The sequence below is a fragment of the Rhinolophus ferrumequinum genome, chromosome 2 (genome assembly GCF_004115265.2).
Source record: "Rhinolophus ferrumequinum isolate MPI-CBG mRhiFer1 chromosome 2, mRhiFer1_v1.p, whole genome shotgun sequence".
In the NCBI taxonomy this organism is placed as follows: Eukaryota; Metazoa; Chordata; class Mammalia; order Chiroptera; family Rhinolophidae; genus Rhinolophus; species Rhinolophus ferrumequinum.
In genome coordinates, this window is record NC_046285.1 from 21,066,185 (window position 1) to 21,085,060 (window position 18,876).

At 34.6% G+C, this 18,876-nt stretch overlaps 1 protein-coding gene across 3 annotated transcripts in view; it reads left to right on the plus strand.

The window, feature by feature from the left end:
• The window catches only part of CADM2 (cell adhesion molecule 2), a 1,072,141-nt gene that overhangs the window by 916,421 nt on the left and 136,844 nt on the right, over nt 1-18,876 (plus strand). For all 3 annotated transcript variants that reach the window (XM_033131962.1, XM_033131946.1, XM_033131956.1), the window contains one exon: nt 15,933-16,103. In XM_033131962.1, coding sequence (XP_032987853.1) covers nt 15,933-16,103 — 171 coding nt within the window. The remainder of the gene's footprint in view (nt 1-15,932; nt 16,104-18,876) is intronic.

The window sequence follows — 18,876 nt, forward strand, 5'->3', positions numbered from 1 at the left end:
ACTTTTTGTCTTTGTTTTGATGTGGAGAGAAACAATACTCTTATTTCTGTGGTAACTCTCTTAATTTTGTTTGCTTATTTGTTTTAAGGTGATGTCATGAATTTTAAAGGATGAACGTGAATGAGAGTGAAATGTGTCCATGCTCACTTTGACAGACTATTTTAGATGAACAATTCTACTGGTTTTAAAGTTTAGGAACTACTTTATTTAGCTACAGAAAGTCAGTGCTATTATGTGTTCTTATACATTGTGGGAATGGAAAGGAAAGTTGCAGCATGTATATAATGAGATAAACAGGTACAATGTTTTAAACTGGGTGTCACTTTTTGTCAAGAATGTGCATTTCTATCAACAAAAGAAGCTCTTCTTAAGCTTCATTTTTAATTTGTTTTTAATCATTGTTTTTTAATTTAAGGGTTAAAGCAAGTATACAGTTCAATCATTCAAGACTCATCAGCCTATGAGCAATCTTGAGCTCAAGGCTGTGAGCAGCCTATGAGTAATCACATAAACATTAAAATTTGCTAGAATTTTACTTTTCATCTGCTAATGGAGGAACTCAACTGATACTCAAATTCTCCTCAGGTTACTTCCTAAAGGTCGTTTATGGCTTCTTCATGAGCTAAGAAAGACCCTCGCATTTTTCAGTTTTAAATTTTTCATGGAAATCCAATTCTTCATGGTTTTTGTGGGATCCAGAGAAACAATGTCTTGTTCCAATCAAATTTGGCTAATGATCTTCTTTGGATCCAGGAGGATATTTTATGAAATTTATGAATCAGACCTTTCTAAAAATGTTTCTTTATTCTTTGACCAGTAAAAGTCGATAGATCCAAATAGTTTTGCACAATATTATGGCCTAATTGACATTTTAGTGTAGCAGCATCTAAGTGCATCGGCAGCTCTTCTTCTGTTTTCATTGGTAATGGGGAATTGATGGAGATAGATTGTTTTATTGGGATTATTCTATAGTAGATTAAAGTTGCATCATAAAGTTGTAGCTTGAATACTAAATATTCAGTTTCTTGAAAGTAGTCCTTACATGAAGTCTTTATCTTCCAAGAAAGTAACCAATCTTACTTTTCCTTTCCTTTTCTTCTTTTCTTCATTAAATAACTCTTTAAAGTGTTCATGATTTGTCTGTCTCCTTAATTGAAAACAAACAGAAGATTAGCCATTTTTATCTTTTATATTACAGCTTTATTGGGAAATAATTAATATACCATCAATTCAGCTAAAAATTATAATGCATTGGTTTTTAGTAAATTCAGTTATGTAACTCTCACTATAATCAATTTTACATTTACATAACCCTAAATAAATGTCATACCAATTAGTGATCACTCACTAGTTCCCCCCAATTTCACCCTCCTCAGCTCTAGGAAACTACTAATCTACTTTCTATGTCTCTAAATTTGCCCATTGTGAACATTTCCTATAAATGAAATCATACGCTATGTGGTCTCTTGTGACTACCTTCTAAGCATAATGTGTTCAAGGTTTATCTGTGTTATAACATACATTAGCACTTCATTATATTTTATTGAATAGTATTCCATTGTATGCATACAGCATGTATTATTTAGCCATTCAACAGTTGATGGACATATTGGTTTTTACACTTCTTGGCTCTTATGAATAACTCTGCTATGAAAATTTAGGTGCCAGTTTTTGTGTAGAAGTGGTTTTGTTTTTGTTTTTTTTCGCTTTTTATTTCTCTTGGGTATGTACCTAGGAAAGGTATTGCTGGGTCTTCTGTTTTCTGCTTTATGTACTTTGGGTGCTCTTTTTCATATGTACATATATTTGTAATTGTTACATCTTTCTAATGGATTGACACATAATGATACTATTGATACAGACTAATTTCCATCTACCATTTCACATTTTGTTTTCTCATCTCCATTGTTTCTGATAAAAGTCACTTGTTAATATTTTTGGAGTTCCTTTGTCTGTGAAAAGTTGTTTTTCCTGCTTTCAAGATTGATTGTTTTGTTTTGACATTTTTGTTATGATGTGTCTGAATGTAGATATTTTTGTACTTAACCTACTTAGATTTCATTGAGCTTGTTGGATATGTAGATTAATTTTTTCATCGAATTAAGGAAATTTAAATCAGTATTTCTTCATTTTTTGTTTGTTTGTTTGTTTTGTTTTGTTTTGTCCCTATTCCTTTCTCTTCTTTCCTTCTGGTGTTCTTACTACACAAGTGTTGTGCTTAATGGCGTCCCAAATTACTCTCAAAGTAATAAAAATTACTTTGTTAATTTTTATTCATTACTTTTTCTCTCTTTTCTTCAGATTACACAATCTGTACTGATCTATATTTACTTTGACTCATGACTACTGTTGAATTCTCTACTAAATTTTTCATTCCAAATATTGCATTTTTCAACTCCAGAACTTTTATTTGGTTCTGTTTTAAATTGTGTTTTCTTTATTGATGTTCACATTATTTTGTTTCACTTCTTTAAGTATGATTTCCTTTAGTTCTTTGAACATAATTACAGGGAATCCTTTCACGTCTTTGTTAATTTCATCATTTGAGCCTTCTTACCAGCAGTGTCTGATTACTTATTTTTTTCCCTGTGAGGAGTCACATGGTCCTGTTACTTTGCATGTCTTATAATTGTTGTTGAAAGCAGAACATTTAGATAATATTTTGAGCAAGTCTGGATATTGATTGTACCCTGCAGCTTGTTCTTGTTTGCTTGTTTGTTTGTGTAGTGACTTAGATGCACTATTTCCATTGTAGTGCATAGCATGCGATGTTGCTCAAAGGGCATAGCCTTTGGTGGGTGGATAGTCAGTCTGGGATGACAGTAGCTTTCTTAGGGCTCTTTGTCTCTTTCCCTGATGTGACTGGTAAGCTTTCTGCCTCTGTCGATAATATACGTAGCTATGCCCCTCCACTATTTGTTAGCTGATTGCTGTATTGTTTTCAACAATACTCTGTGCATAAATTTCTCCACAGCTGATCCAACTAGATTGAGAACACTTTGCTGGGTGTTTTTTGAGGACAGTCTTTGAGGTTTTCTTTGACTCCAGGAAGGCTCTGTCTTGCTGCTTTTTTCTCTGGTTTTCTCTCATAAACTAGCTGGTCTATGGTTTAACTTGTTGGTCTCGTGGAGCTACCAGTCTCCTTGTACTTGCGTACCACCAAAACCTTCACTGTTTTCAAGAAGGCCCTCAGCTTGAGCTTCCCCATATTGTGTCCCAAAATCAGTCACCTTAGAGAGAACTGCAGAATGCTCTTATTGTGTATGGCCTGACTATTCCCCTAGGCAAAATCTCTATCACACTCCTCCTGAGCTGGGAGCATGGCTCCTTCTTTTGAAGGACACTCACTCCTATTTTAAAAACAGGATGCTGGGTGGTAGACTCTGATCTTCTTGACTTGCCTCTCTGGCATGAAACATCCACTCTATGAGTGAACTGAGGTAAGAACTCTCAGGGTCCCTCTATTATTGGCCTACAAGTGGGGACTGGATGAGGGAAGAGACCCCATTCTCTCAGTCACACTCACCTACAATTTAACCTCTGTAACCAAGAATAGAAGTGAAGGGAATGAGAAATGCTGGCTGCCTTCCTCTCCTGGGAAAATACTGTAGCCCCTGATTGGGAGCTAACTGGGAGGAAAAGCCCCATCTTTTTGGCTAAATTCACTTAGTCAAGCTTCCTTCATGCTAAACTGGGGGGTGGGGTGGAAATAGGGAGCAAGTCATGGCTCTGTTACCACAGACTCCACCTATTCTTACAAAGATTAAGTAGAATTTCTTGAATAATTATTTCTTCATTTGTTTTATGCTCTTACCACAGTTTTCAGAGACCTTAAATTTGCGTGTGTGTTTAAATAATTTTCACCAGTTCTGGTTTTTTCACTGGACAGAGTGTCTACAGAGCTCCTTATGCTGATGTTCCAGAAGTTGCCCTCTGATTTCTGTTTTATACTCTTGTATTTTCACAATATTGTCTTACAAATTATTTTAATATATCATCTTTTAAGTATCTTTCATTATTTATTTTTATAAATTATTTTATCTCTCATTCCCTAATTTTTTTTTCATAGAAGAAATCTGTATCTCTTCTTAACTATTTTATATTAAAAATTCTTTATTTTTTTGCCTCTACAGGACATGAAACTATTTTTAATTTCCCTTTCATTTTAATTATAGATACTGTTTAATTATGTGCTTTCTCTTTTTTTTTAATAAACTTAATATGAAAAGAACATGTATAAATGAAAACAAAGGTTTAATAGTTTGATATATTTCTAATGTATTTATTTATTTAAAATTTAGCTTTTCTTCTTAATGCTATTGTCAATATTCTTTCTTCCTTACTTTCTTTTATCTATAGTTAAAAATATCTAAACTTTCATCTTTAGGAATTTCTGACACATGAAACTCTGTTCTCTGTCTATAGAAAATAGTGAAGGGGTTAATAAAAGACAAAAACAGGGTAAACACAGATGTGAGTAAAAGAAAATACTGATAACTCATAATAGTTGAGAAAAGTAAAAAAACATAACAATAGAACTGCATCAGATAAAATTTATTTACATTTAGTGTGTCTAATTGCCAATCTTTGATAATTTATCTATAGCTTTTGCATTGTTACAAAACAGAAACTCCTCATTTTTTCAGAGGTTTGATTAATGACATCTTTAATTTTTCAGGAAAGTGATGATAAAAAATTTAAAAAGAGATACACTACAAAGAAAATATGATAAATCACACATTGCCCCCAAATTGCACACTGACATGGAATGAGTCTATTTACAAGAAGGCAAGGAATGTTTTACCTGACTGAAAATAGCCATTATTTTTTAATACGTATTTTTCAATTACAGTTGACATACAATATTATGTTAGGTTCAGGTGTACAACACAGTGATTGGACATTAGTATAACTTACAAAGTGATCACCCTGATAAATCTAGTACCCATCTGACACCAGTTATTACAATATCATTGAGAATATTCTTTATACTCTACATCACCATGACTATTTTTGAATTACCAGTTTGTACTTCTTAATACCTTCACCTTTTTCACCATGTCTCAAAATTCCTTCCATCTGTCAACCGTCAAAATGTTTTCTGTATCTATGAGATTGTTTCTGTTTTGTGTGTTCATTTATTTTTCCACATATAAGTGAAATCATGTGTTATTTGTCTTCTTGTCTGACTTACTAAACTTGCACCATACTCTCTAGGTCCGTCCATGTTGTTGCAGATGGCAAGATTTCATTCATTTTTATGGTTAAGTAATGCCCCATTGTATATATATGCTACCTCTTCTTTATCCATTCATCCATCAGTGAATATCCAGGTTGCCTCCATATCTGGCTATTGTAAATAATGCTGCAATGAACATATGGATACACAGTTCCTCTGAAGTGGTGTTTTGGGTTTCTTCAGATAAATAACCCAGAAGTTGGAATCCTGGGTCCTTCTTTGTCTCTTGTTATAGCCTTTATTTTAAAGTCTATTTTGTCTGGTATAAGTATTGGTACCCCAGCTGTTTGTTTTTGTTTCCATTTTCATGAAATACCTTTTTCTACCCCTTTTACTTTCAGTCTGTGTGTGTCTTTCGATCTGAAGCGATTCTCTTACAGGCAACATATGTAAAGATCTTACTTTTTATCCATTCAGCTTCCCTATGTTTTCCATTGAAGCACTTAATCCATTTACTTTTAAAGTAATTGTTGATAGATAAGTAGTTTTTGCCATTTTATTATTCATATCTTTGAGGTTTTTTTTTTTTTTCCAGTCTTCTTCTTCTTAAAGAAGTCCTTTAACATTTCTTATAATACTTATAATAGTGCTTTGGTGGTGATGAACTCCTTTAGCTTTTTCTTGTCTGGGAATCTCTTTATCTGTCCTTTAACTATAAATGATAGCCTCACTGTAGAGTACTCTTTGTTGTAGGTCCTTGCTTTTCACCACATGGAATAGTTTGTGCCAGTCCCTTCTGGCCTCCAAAGTTTTTGTTGAGAAATCAGCTGACAAATCTTATGGATCTTCCTTGTAGGTAACTAACTGCTGTTCTCTGCTGCTTTTAAGATTCTCTCTTTGTCTTTAACCGTTGGCTTTTTAATTATGATGTGTCTTAGCATGGGCCTGTTTGGGTTCACCTTGTTTGGGACTATCTGCACTTCCTGGATTTGTATGTCTATTTCCTTCACCAAGTTAGGAAAATTTGCTGTCATCATTTCTTCAAATAGGTTTTTAATTCCTTGCTCTCTCTCTTCTCCTTCTGATACTCCTGTGATGTGAGTGTTGATACACTTAATATTGTCCAGAGGCTCCTTAAACTCTCCTCATCTTTTTGGATTCCCTTTTCTTTTTACTGTTCAGATTGGGTGTTTTCTACTGCCTTATCTTTTAAATCACTGATTCAGTTCTCTGCTTCATTTAATCTACTGTTGATTCCCTCTAATGTATTCTTCATTTCAGTTATTATATTCATTATCTCTGAGTGGTTCTTTTTTATGTCGTCTATCTCGATATTTAAATGTTCTGTCTCTTTGTTGAAGTTCTCACTGAGGGCACTGAGCATCCTTATAACCATTGTTTTGAACTCTATTGGGTACATTGCTTGTCTTTATGTTGTTTACTTCTATTTCTGGAGCTTTGTTCTCTTCTTTCATTTGGGAAATGTTTCTTTGTCTTTCCATTTTGGCTGTTTCCCTGTGTTTGTTTCTATATATTAGGTAGGGCTTCTATGTTTTCTGGTCCCAGGAGAGTGGACTTATGTAGGTGTACCATGGGTCCCAGTGGTGGAATCTCCCTGGTCACCTCACCCAGGTGTGTCCCTTGTCTGGGTTGTATGTGTCCTTCTCTTGTTGTTGAGCCTTGGTTTCTCTGTGGATGTCAGTGGGAGGGTTGGGCCTTCAAGCCGATTGATCGTGAGTATCGGCTGTGACTATAGTGGAGAAGCTATCGTGCAAGTCCTGACCCTAACATTGCACAATTTGCTTTAGCAGGGCTCTGGTGCCCTTTGGATGTGTCATTTGTGGATGTGGTTGGGTGGTCCTCTTGTGTGGCCTAAAGCTGGCCACTGGGAGTGTTTGTCCTGGACTCTCTTAAGAGATGCTTTGGTGCAGGTCAAGGTCAGCCACTGAGTGTGACCAGCCCAGGGCCACTTGGTCTGAGTTACAAAGTGATCTCCATATGGTTGCCACTTGTGCTGGGCTTGGAGGTACCTGGAAATACTTAGTTGGGAACTGAGGCCGGCTGCTACTAGTGCCTTGGGGATGTGTAGCAAGAGGTACAGGGCACATTGAGTCCAGATGCTTCTCTTTGGGAGGTTGTGAACTTTTAATAGATGTTAAGAAAGTCCATAGCACAAGCCATGACAGGCCATTTGCAGAAATAGTATTCGTCTATGTCTGCATGTTGAAAGGGGTAGGGGCTCAACCAAAGAACAAGGGATTCTGCTTACACTCCTGTCTGTGAGAAAACTGCCTCTCTAGCTCTCATTCTGAAACCAGACAATTCAGTTCCTCCTTGTATGTCGCTGGCGCTTTCTGAACTGCTGCCCCAGTGCTGGATCTCAGAGCAAGGGAGTCCGTCAGTGTGTAAGTTTGTGCGTGGGCCCTTTAAGAGGAATACCTGAGATTCCAGTCGCCCTCCACCTCACTCAGCCACAACAGTCTCCAGTTTTCACATCCAGGGGTCCCAGCCCCACACCAGGCTCCCCAGCCCTGGAACCCTGGGCTGGGGAGCCTGGTGTGGGGCTGGGACCGCTCACTCCTTACGAGGAACCTGTGTAGCTGAGATATCGCTCACCATCACATGTGGGTGTGGGACCAGACAGTTCTGCATTTCCACCCCTCCTACCAGTATCAAGGTGGCTTTTTCTGTATATCCTTAATTGTCAGACTTCTGTTCAGCCAGATTTCAGGCAGTACTCAATGATGGTTGTTTTGTAGTTTAGTTGTAATTTTGATGTAGTCATGACAGGAGGCAAGCACAGTGTTTACCTACTTTGCTATCTTGACCAGAAGCCTGCCATTATTTTAAGTAATTCAAAACATTCTTATTAAGCATCTGTCGTGTTCCAGACTCTGACCTAGATCTGGGTATGAAAATTAGACAAACATATAAAAATGAAGACTACCTGGAGAGAAAAAAAGACAAGGAAAAATAAAAGAGAGATAAGGGAGAGGAAGAATGATAAACGAGGAAAAAATAGCAAAAATCTCATGAGAGAAACAAAGTTAAAATTCCAAATTATCTATTTTATGAATATATGAATTCATTGAACCATGTAAATGTCCGAGTAGGTAATTGGAATTTAAAAATGTTGTGTTGCTCAGAAAACAAGAAAACCTGTTGAAAAATTATTAAAAAACAACAACAACAACGAAAAAAACAAATGGTAGTACAGAGAAACATTATAACATTCAGAAAGCCAATTTCTCAACACTGATGTTATACTGATGCAAATGATTCATTTTCACAATAGGTAAATGAGGGGCAGGTGGATTTTTTTTGTTTTACGTATGCTGAATGCTACATAAAATAAATTGTTTGATGACTAGAACTGCATCATCGTAGATGTTTTAAAGGAGTCACATTTTCTGCTGCTTATAGAGTTTGTTAAAACAGATAGATATTTTTATTTTTATTTTTTTTAGATAGTTTACTCTAATGGATGTAGTTTAAAAAAAAAACCTTTAAGCCACCTTTTATCATTTTGGGGGCCTGCAATAAAACTCCTTCTTCAATATAAAATATAATAAATCTTTCAATCTTAAGAAAAGAAAGGACATTATAATGTCCAGCAATATAGTGACTACCCTAAGGCATCATGCCTAGAGTCAGGCAAGATCTTTTTATATTTGTCATCAGATGGTGTCATCTTTTTGGTTCAGCCTAAAGAAAAGTAGTGCACAGAATAGAATTTTTTAGAAAATGTTATAAGTGAAAGTTGACTTCTCATGCCCTGACTTTCGTATAATGGCACGGTGGCTCACTCAACCTACTCTGAAATGAAAATAAGTTATTATAATGTTTTCTTGACCATTGCCAAGTGAAAGAGGCATGGGGAATACTAGTGACAACCATAAAGGTTATTCCCTGAATATAAAGACTTTACTGATAAACTAGCTTCACATATAGACCTCTTCATGTTTACCCACACCTGGCTGGATTCAGATGTTATAGAACATGGATATTTATGAGCAAGAAATGTCTGCAAAAGAAACTACATAGAAACAGGATTTATTATTAAGAGGCGAACACTATGAATTCAAATTCATCAAGTACAGACACTATAGAGGATTACAAACTTATTTTCACAATTAGATATAATGTTTAGATTTTATGACTGTAAATGTGTTAGATATAAAATATTAAGGAGTTCCTAATAAACTATTGTAATCTGGAATTAGATTTGCAGAAGACTCCTCTTTCCTCCCCTCCCTACTTCTTTTTGGGGTTTTGTATTTATGAATAATTGGTAGAGTGTGAACTAAGCCCAAAGTACTCAAGGTAAATTCTACAAATTACACAGGTTAAACCTTCACAGCTCATGAATGAGCTGTGTAAGACAGAAAAAAGGAAGACCTTATTGAAACCGACATATGCTGCTCTTTAGCTCATTACATTAGTGATGTGGAAATCATAAGTAATATTCATATTGCTACTGATTATTCAAAGAAAGTGATAATAAAGAAGATTTTCTTGAGGACAAACTAATCTGTCTTAGACTATCACAACAATTATTAACTAATTTCCTGAGTAACCATTTTTCTCCTAAATAGTCTATCTCCTATGCTCTTTTCAAAAGAAATATCTGATAGGGTGAGAATCACAAAGGAGACCTGATACTTAAATTGTTATTCTCTTTGATATTTTGAATATACTGATAGTTTAAAAAAAATATTTAGATAATATGTGGACATATCTGCCCCCTACCCTCCACCCACTGGACTGGGATTCCTTTTCTCATTTAACTTTTAATACAGAATCTAGCATGGTATCAAACACAAGGTAAGAGCTCAAGGTTTTTATATACAGAATGAATGAATCATTTGAATTAATGTGGTCTCAAACTTTACCTTAATTTTTAAAGGTGGTGACTCTCTTTTTTACTGGATGTTCTCCTGGCCTGGGCAACCAAGTTAGTATTCTTCTAAATCTCAGAAAACTAAATAGAGGATTAAATATAGGCTTAATCAATCACTTGGGTGAAAGTGATCTAAGATTTTACCTTAATAATTTTTAAGCAAAATGACTCTACTCCTTACTGATTGTTCCCCTGGACTGAGCAATATTGCTCTTAGTGTTCTAACATATTAAATCTTAATAGATATTTAAATATTGTTCCTGAGCCATCAAACAGAAATCGAAGTGGGTTCAGTGTTTTTTGAAGGCAAGTGACTCTTATACTTCCATTTGTTCTAGAAGGATTTGTATAAATACAAAGATCACGGATTAGTATAAAGTTAATATTATTGAATCTGGAGCAGCAGCTAGATTAGTGTAGAAAAACGAAATGAAACCTAAAGTTAAATTAGCAAGCAGGTCCTCACATTTGCCAGTGATGAATCACAAACTTTTATTAGTACTTTTTAGCTACAGTTTCATCATGTCCACAAACCAGATGTTATAAGAGGTCTAACATTTCTGACAGTCAGAATTGACTGACAGTCAGATGAGACGGTTCCTCTTGGAGTCCATGTGTTTTTGACAAATGTGTATGCACTGACCTCTGTTGGCCTCAGGTTATATACAGCAAGAGTCATACAACAGGTTCTTATAGTACCTTTGAATGCAGACCTGTGGGATAACACTTAAGTAAAACTTGATAAAAATTGTAACTTGATAAAAATTGTAACATCAACATTCTGCTTGTTTGAATAAACTGAGAGAGTTTTAAAATACTTAAATAAATGAAGCACCTCCCATTCATCAATCATCCATAAATGTTATTCTGCTCATATGAGCTTTTGAAATCTACTAAAAAGAACTGAGTTTCAGTAAAATTCCTTTCCAAGCGAAGCAGTTACTCTACATTGCCAGTTAATGGTGGAGACATAGCTAGAAAAACCAGGATTGTGACTGGCCACCTATGTAAAAGATGAGTATTAGGAGGATTTAAAAAAAAAAAAAAATCTACCTTGTGCAGATTGGAGTTGTATGAAGGAGTACTCATAGGCAGTGATGACATTTGCCTCAAGAGTTTGTTTTTCAGCCTTCTCCAGTGAAAAAGTGATAGTGGTTACCAGACAATAAAGTTCTACAATGTAAGACTTGGTTCAAAATTTTGGGTCTGGAGAAAGCTTAAAACAGAGATAAAATAAAGGTCTTACCTTAAATATTGAGAAAAAAATGCTTTGTAAAATACCTTTCAACACTTAACCTTAAGGAACAAAGTTAGACATTCCCTCTAAGACAAACTGGTTTTAAAATAGCCATCTAAGTTAATGAGTGAGTTAACCAGACATAGTTACTTTATGTCAATAAAAAAAAAAAATATGGGGGAATTGGTCATCTAAAAATAATGCAACTGTGTTTTAGAGAAGTTAATCTATAGAACTTCTTTGAAGCAGTAATTGCACAACATATCCAGTTGCCAAATATGGTCACTCCAAAATTTTGACAATGAAACCAAGTTATTTCATATAATGCTCACAATTTCTCTTCTCTCTATGGCAAGAGGACATAGAGCCAGCTTATTAACAATGGTGTCAAATCATTGAAATACCATTAATAGCGGCAGTATGGATTCAGAATAAATTCTTTGAATTCTTCTACTAAAGTTATCATATGATACATCAAAAAAAATACAAAAAAACAAACACATTTAAAAACCCTAACTCTGAAAATAATAGTAAAATCCAAGTTCTATATAAGCATCAATGTCTGGGGGACACCCTGAGACCTTGCAGTGATGGAAGTGGATAGCCAGAAAACTGAAGGCCCAAATAGGTCAGGAGAAGTCACATAATATCCTACAAAATTTCTAAGAGATATCTCCAAATGATGAGGACACATGGCTATTTCAGTAACGGGAAATAGGCAAAAGCTGTATTTAAGTCCTGTCTTGTCCCCAATGTGGCCTATTGGCCTTATAATGGATTAGAAGAAAACTGGCCCACTTCAGGTACAATCCTGATCCAGAAGATTACTACAGGATGCAGGACAGGATTTCCCTTTATGAAAATGAGACCATGTCTTTTCAGGTCTGTTTAAATGAGATAGAAATCACAAAAGTGAAGAGAGCAAAGGTATCAGCATAGTTAATATTGCAGGGCTCAGGGTGATTAGAACTATTGTGGTGACAAGACAACTTCCCAAGGAACCCCACTTTAAAGGATTTTCTTTCTAAAACTCCAGCCAAAAAGTGGACAGATCTAGAGTGACAGGTGACCTAGTATTATAAATCTGGGAAGACGGATGTGGAGGTATCTTCTAATATATGATATTTTATGGAAGATTTGGATGCAGAAAAGTCCAGATGACCCTTTGCTCTGCTCCTTAGCTAAGCTGACTCAGAACTTTTAAACTTACTGATTTGTGGGACTCCAGCAGTCTTATATCTGCCATTTTCCCCCACCATAGCTCTTTCACATAAACAATCTAAAATCCCAAATATGAGCAGATTGTATTCTACAATTCAAGTCTCATGAAGATACATAGTATAAAAAACTGGTATATATTTTTGAGACTTCACCAAGAAATATTTAGGAAAATAATTTTTGTTGAGAAGTACACTTAAGGAATTTTCCCAGGCAAAGTTTTTTTTTTTTTTTTTTTTTAACTTTATTATAGAAAACATCTAATGAATACAATGTAAGTACAGTAATATAATGAGACAATTCCCAACAACCACCTATCAAAAGCAACCATTGTTCTGATTATTTAAGAACAAGTACTTAAATGTCCAGAATGTCCTTTGGAGAAAGAGAAGTAGCTGCAAAAATTATGAAGAAAAGTAATCCTACAAATGCCTCTGTTTATTATTTGCCCTCAACTTTTGCTAACCATTGCACCAATGCATTATATAATATATTTTGAAAAATATATAAAAAAATAGGAAATATATTTTAAAATAGTAAAGGTAGAATGGAAGTTTAGGTTAAGAGGAGAGAGATGGAGGGGGAGAGGAAAAGAAGGAAGGAAGGAAGGAAGGAAGGAAGGAAGGAAGGAAGGAAGGAAGGAAGGAAGGAAGGAAAGAAGGAAGGAAGGAAAGGGAAGGGAAGGGAAAAGAAAGAAGGAAGGGAGGAAGGGATAAAAGAACTGAGGAAGGTAAGTGTATAGAGTAAGTCCCAATATTCCAATATTTCTTGGGTTCTATCTCTGGTGTTGATGTATCCGCTGCTATACCACTGCTCCTCAAACTATGGTCCATGGGCCAGCAGCAGATTTTAAGTCTCCACCCCAACATATTTAAATCAGAATCTACATTTCAATAAGGTCCAAGGTGATTGGTATGCACATTTCAGTTTTAAAAATTCTGCTCTAGATCACAATGTAAAGTAGTAACGTGACAAAGGAGAAACAAGGGAAATCCTCTAAAACAAGACAACATGAAACAAAAATATACAGAATCAGTAAATTAACTATGCAATATAAATAAACTTTCTACTGATCCTATAACTCTGTAAAATATCAGTTTTTTTCTAAAGCTAGAATGTGGAAAAAGAGAAACATTTTAAGTACTATTTCCTATCTGTTCGGGGTGGAAGTGGTCAACATGACATATGGAGAAAGATATTACGATTGGCTCTTCTTAATGCCTTTCCCTGTTCATTATATGCCTCCTAGTAACCACATAAGCTGTCACATAAGCTATTATTAAAAGCAACAAATTATACTTTTGTTTATTTTATTTGTATGATGCTCATTAAAATTTTATGGTATATACAATTGTTCTCAGATTTATGTGTCCAATTAATATTACATTAAGTAATACTTTAGTGAGGGAAACAGAAACAGCTAAAGGAAACAGATGTGCGGGTTCTTAAAATGCAGCTGTTATTGAAATTAAACAATTAGCAAATATATTTTTGAATATTTTTTCATATATTGTAAACAATCATAAAAGTAGTTTGTCAAAAGATCTAAGTTTTTCTTACACTGCCACCATTTAGAGCTATGAACAAGAAAACATTAGACATAGATTTATAGGAAAGAATATACAATGTAAAAATGAGGAAACATTGCGTATAAATCTATGAAACAGTGAAAAGATAAAGACATGGATAAAGACATATATATTCTATGTAGCAAAGAACTCTAAATGCATTTGTACTGTCCTGACCTATTTTGACTGAAAGATCATTTCATCTTTTTACTTAAACACATTTTTAACTGAGGTTGAAACTAATTTTCAGCTGCACAAATCTCAGAAATGACTGTGGCTAGCAAAAATGAAATATTTCATAAGACATATGTTTATTATGGAAAACTCTACATCCAATATGATTGATTTATAGTTAAAAGACAGAATTAAGAGTTTTATACCCTTCCCACCTTCCCAAATGTTAGAGATTTTTCTTATTCTGAAAAACTACCTAAATTACATAAAACTTTTTTTTTTGTGGTAAAAATCTTCATTAGGTAATTTTTTTCATTTTGTGAACACTATCATAAACATATATTTACAAGAACAAGACATAGAACATTTATCTATTTTTATTCTCTACTAATATTTATTTTATTTTTATTTTAAAAAACAATCAGTAGGATAAAGTCATACTTCTGGAAATAGGTAAAACTCAATGAGCCATGCAAACATATTTATCTACCCATGAAATACATCAAATTCAATATTACTTTCAAAGTCAGATCTTTGCAGAGCACAAAAATGGAGCTGAACTTAATTGTTGTCATATAAATGTTTTAAAAATAAATTATTTAATTCATTTTAAAATTAAATATTTTATGCACTTTATGCAAAAGAAGTCTCTTTCTGAAAATATTGTTCACTTGAAATATAAACATAAGAAAACAAAACAGCTTTTCCCCTCAACTATATTTAAGATCTTGTTATGATATCTTAATATTAGTCTATGATTTTTTTAAATTTCTAATTCATTAAAATTGCCTTCTTATCAGCTACTTTAGATTTGAGAAATTTCTAATTAAATGAAAATGTTATTAAACCTCTTTTTCACAGAAAATAAATAATCCCCAAGTGCACCATTTAATGAAGAATCTAAATTATGTACAGTAAGTTTAAATATTGATAAGTGAATTCACATCTGGAGGAAAGTATTTTCATTCATGTTCAAATGAATGCTCAAATGAACTTGGCTCTTCAGCCAGTGAAGAGCATTTATCTCAATATAAATTTCACTGCAAATATATTTATATTTATATTTATATTTGTATCCATATTCATATTCATATTTATAAATATTCAAAATATTCAGTTGACAGTCTTCCTTATTTTCTTTACCAAAGATGATGACTTTCTCATCTTAGGTATTCTTGAGGAATTAGGTTCACCTCACATTTTTCGTGTTAAAATTTTAGCTCAAATACATTGTGCTTTCTTTTAGGCATAACCAGATAGCCGTGAATTTGCTCTTTCCAATTGTGCTTGTGGCTCAGAGAAGTAAGATTTTCCTTTAATAAAACTGAAATCTAAAGATGGAAGATTAATATTGTAAAATGGCCTGATTTTTCAAGTGGAGTACAAAAAAAAATAATAATAATAATCTTGCACTAAATGAATAAAAGCTCTATGTCCCGCCCTATTATTTCTGTATTTAACCTTTCAAATTTATTTTTTAAGTAGTTGCATTTTTTCATTTTCTCAAATTCAAATGAGTTATAGGTTAAACTAACAGATTTTGCTCTTAAACATTTGATAAAGATAGAACATACTTCCAGTAAGAGTATCCAGTAAGTGGAATCATATTTTGGAAGAGAATATCACAGAATTTTTCAACTTACATTGTAATTTCAGACGTAAAATATTTAAAAGAAGAGGATGCAAACCGCAAGACGTTCACGGTCAGCAGCACCCTGGATTTCCGAGTGGACCGGAGCGATGACGGCGTGGCGGTCATCTGCAGAGTAGACCATGAGTCCCTCAATGCCACCCCACAGGTGGCCATGCAGGTGCTAGAAATACACTGTAAGTAAACGCGCCTCCCTCCCACTTTATCTCCGCAGCAGATCTCTTCATCTACATTTAAACTTATTTCCAAACTACCTGAAGTTACAGCAAACGTGCTGCAAAATCGACAGCAGAATGAAGGAAAACGACCCTCAATAGTGTTAACCATGTTCGAAGGAAAGTAGTGCTTGCCTGTGTATCATTAAAGACAAGGAGGAAAAATATAGGGCACATCAAAAAGTTAAAACTCCTAATTACCTTCCGAATGGTGGCTGGATTGCACGCGTGAGTGAGCAGGTGGAGGAGGACAAATGGTAATTTTGGCAGAATCAGAGAGAGTTGGAATTCTGAGAAGGGCATTGATGAGCTTTATTGTGTGAAACGAACTTCCTTACATGCAGTCTGGCTTCCTAGCTTTGCTATTAAAATTAAATTATTGTTTTACTTTCTCTATGAGATATACTAAGTCTATATGAATGCAAGGGCAAATCTATTGTTTTCTTAATCAACATCATCATTGTTTATAAGTGATTAGAACAATATTCATTGAATGACTCCAATAACCCAGGGCAGTGCTAATGCTTTGCTGTCTCATCCCATGCTATCTCACGTGAGGGCATCCGCATAACAACCCGATGACTGTCAGTTAACTCCTTTAGTCACAACTTACAGGTGAATACACCAATGGTTATAGAAGTTGAGTCACTTGGCCAATTCCACACAACTAGCAAATGATGGACTTGTAATTATGGCCTTTTTAGTAGTTAGCAAGGTCCTTGGGATACACGACCTGTAAATATTTATCAACATGAAAGTGAATGAATTGAAATAAGTAAGACAAAGTACAGAAGAGTAGAACGCAGGAGAGTATATTTCTGAATTGGATTACTTTATTTTAAAAAAAAAATATTAGAGATTATTTGTTTGCTTTTGTTATCTGTGATAAAGTTATAGCTTGATTTTAGAATTTGTGTGAGATGTAAAACTACATTAGATCCTTAAAATGTTAAATCTAATTACTGGTCCTATAAAAAGCCTCATTACATTTTGTTTTTATTTATTTATTCAACAAGAACTTATTGAGTGCCTGCTATGGAACAGGCATTGTTTTGGGCACTGGGGTTACATAAGTGACAAAAAAGATAACAACAAAATAAATCAACATTGTCTCCAAGTGTCAGAATCACCACCATTGCCAATAGCAACAAATTCAAGTTCTTTTATAGCATCTATGGTAGGTAGGAATGACAAAAGCAATATAAATAAATACAACATATAGCATGTTATATATTACGTTCTATAGGGCAAAAAAATTAAGCAAGGGTGGTGATAAGGAGTGCAATTGAAGAATTGGGAATGGGGGAGGCAAGGAAAATGAGAGTGTGTGTGTGTGTGTGTGTGTGTGTGTGTGTGTGTGTGTGCATGCATGTGTGTTATAATATATAGATACAATATTATATATACACATACACAGAGAGAGAGAGAGAAGAGCAAGTATAAAGGCCCTGAGTTATAGCGTGCCTTACTGTCTTTATGTTTCTAGGAATAGCAAAGATATCAGTGAGACCAGAGTGTAGTGGACTATGGGAAAAGTAGAGAGGGTACTATGAGAAAAGATGGCAGTGCCAGGGGGACAGACATTTTTTATTATTTTTGGTAGAGAAAATGTCAATCTATGATTTTCAATTATTGCTTATTGTGATTTAATTATTTAGTTTATTAGTTCTTGAAATTATTATAATTTTAACTACTTTCAATTGGATTACATTAGTTTGATTAATTTTGCTCCTGTTCTCATTGAAGTAGATTCAGAAACACGCATATGTTATAGCCCCAACTGAGATTATCTCCACATTTAAACATTCATTTGCGGTGAGACCTTGGACAATTATTGCAACTGGTTAAGCTTTGAATATAAGATAGAGAATTCATTTCTGTGAGGAGCAAACTAGACAACTCAAGTCAAGTTCATGGCATTTAATAAAAATTTCAATAAATATCAATTGCCTTCTTAGGCAGTCTAGGCTCCTATAATAAAAATACCATGGGATGGGTGGCTTATAAACAACAGAAATTTATTTCTCACAGTTGTGGGAGTCTGGAAGTCCAAGATCAAGGTTCAAGTGCATTCAATGTCTGGGGAGGACCTGCTTCCTGGTTCACAGATGGCTGTGTTCAATCTGTGTCCACACGTGGCCGAAGGAGCTCAGGGGCTCTGTGGGCTCTGTCTTGTAAGGGCACTGATCTCGGTCACGACCTTTCAAAGGCCCCACTTCCTAATATCACATGGGGGATTATCAACATATGGGTTCGGGGGAGGAGGACAAAAACATTCAGTCTATAGGATCTTCCCTATTCCATCTCTTCTTACTTCATCGACATGTCTTTCAAAATATGGAAAGTTATATAACTCGGTATGTTGAGAGAATCCAGATCATCGGCATCGTAATGTAAATGTTTTTTTCACTTACGTATAAAGCCAAGTAAAACTTTAAAAATAATATTTGATGACTATAATTGTCACCATACAGTAAAAGAAAATAATAACAATTATGCCCTAAGGAATGTTGAAGATCACCAGCCAAAGAGCAATCAAGTGCCTACCATTAGTATAGAACAATTAGGTTTGTGTAGTGTGCTGTGGCAAAGTTGATGGCATACCAGATGAATTTCTGAGTGTAGGTAAGAAAGTGTTAGGAGAGACTTGTTATAATATTTGGGCCTAAGTACCGGTCCTGTAAAAAACCTCATTACATTTTCAATAGTCTAAATCGGGTTCTGGATTGGATGC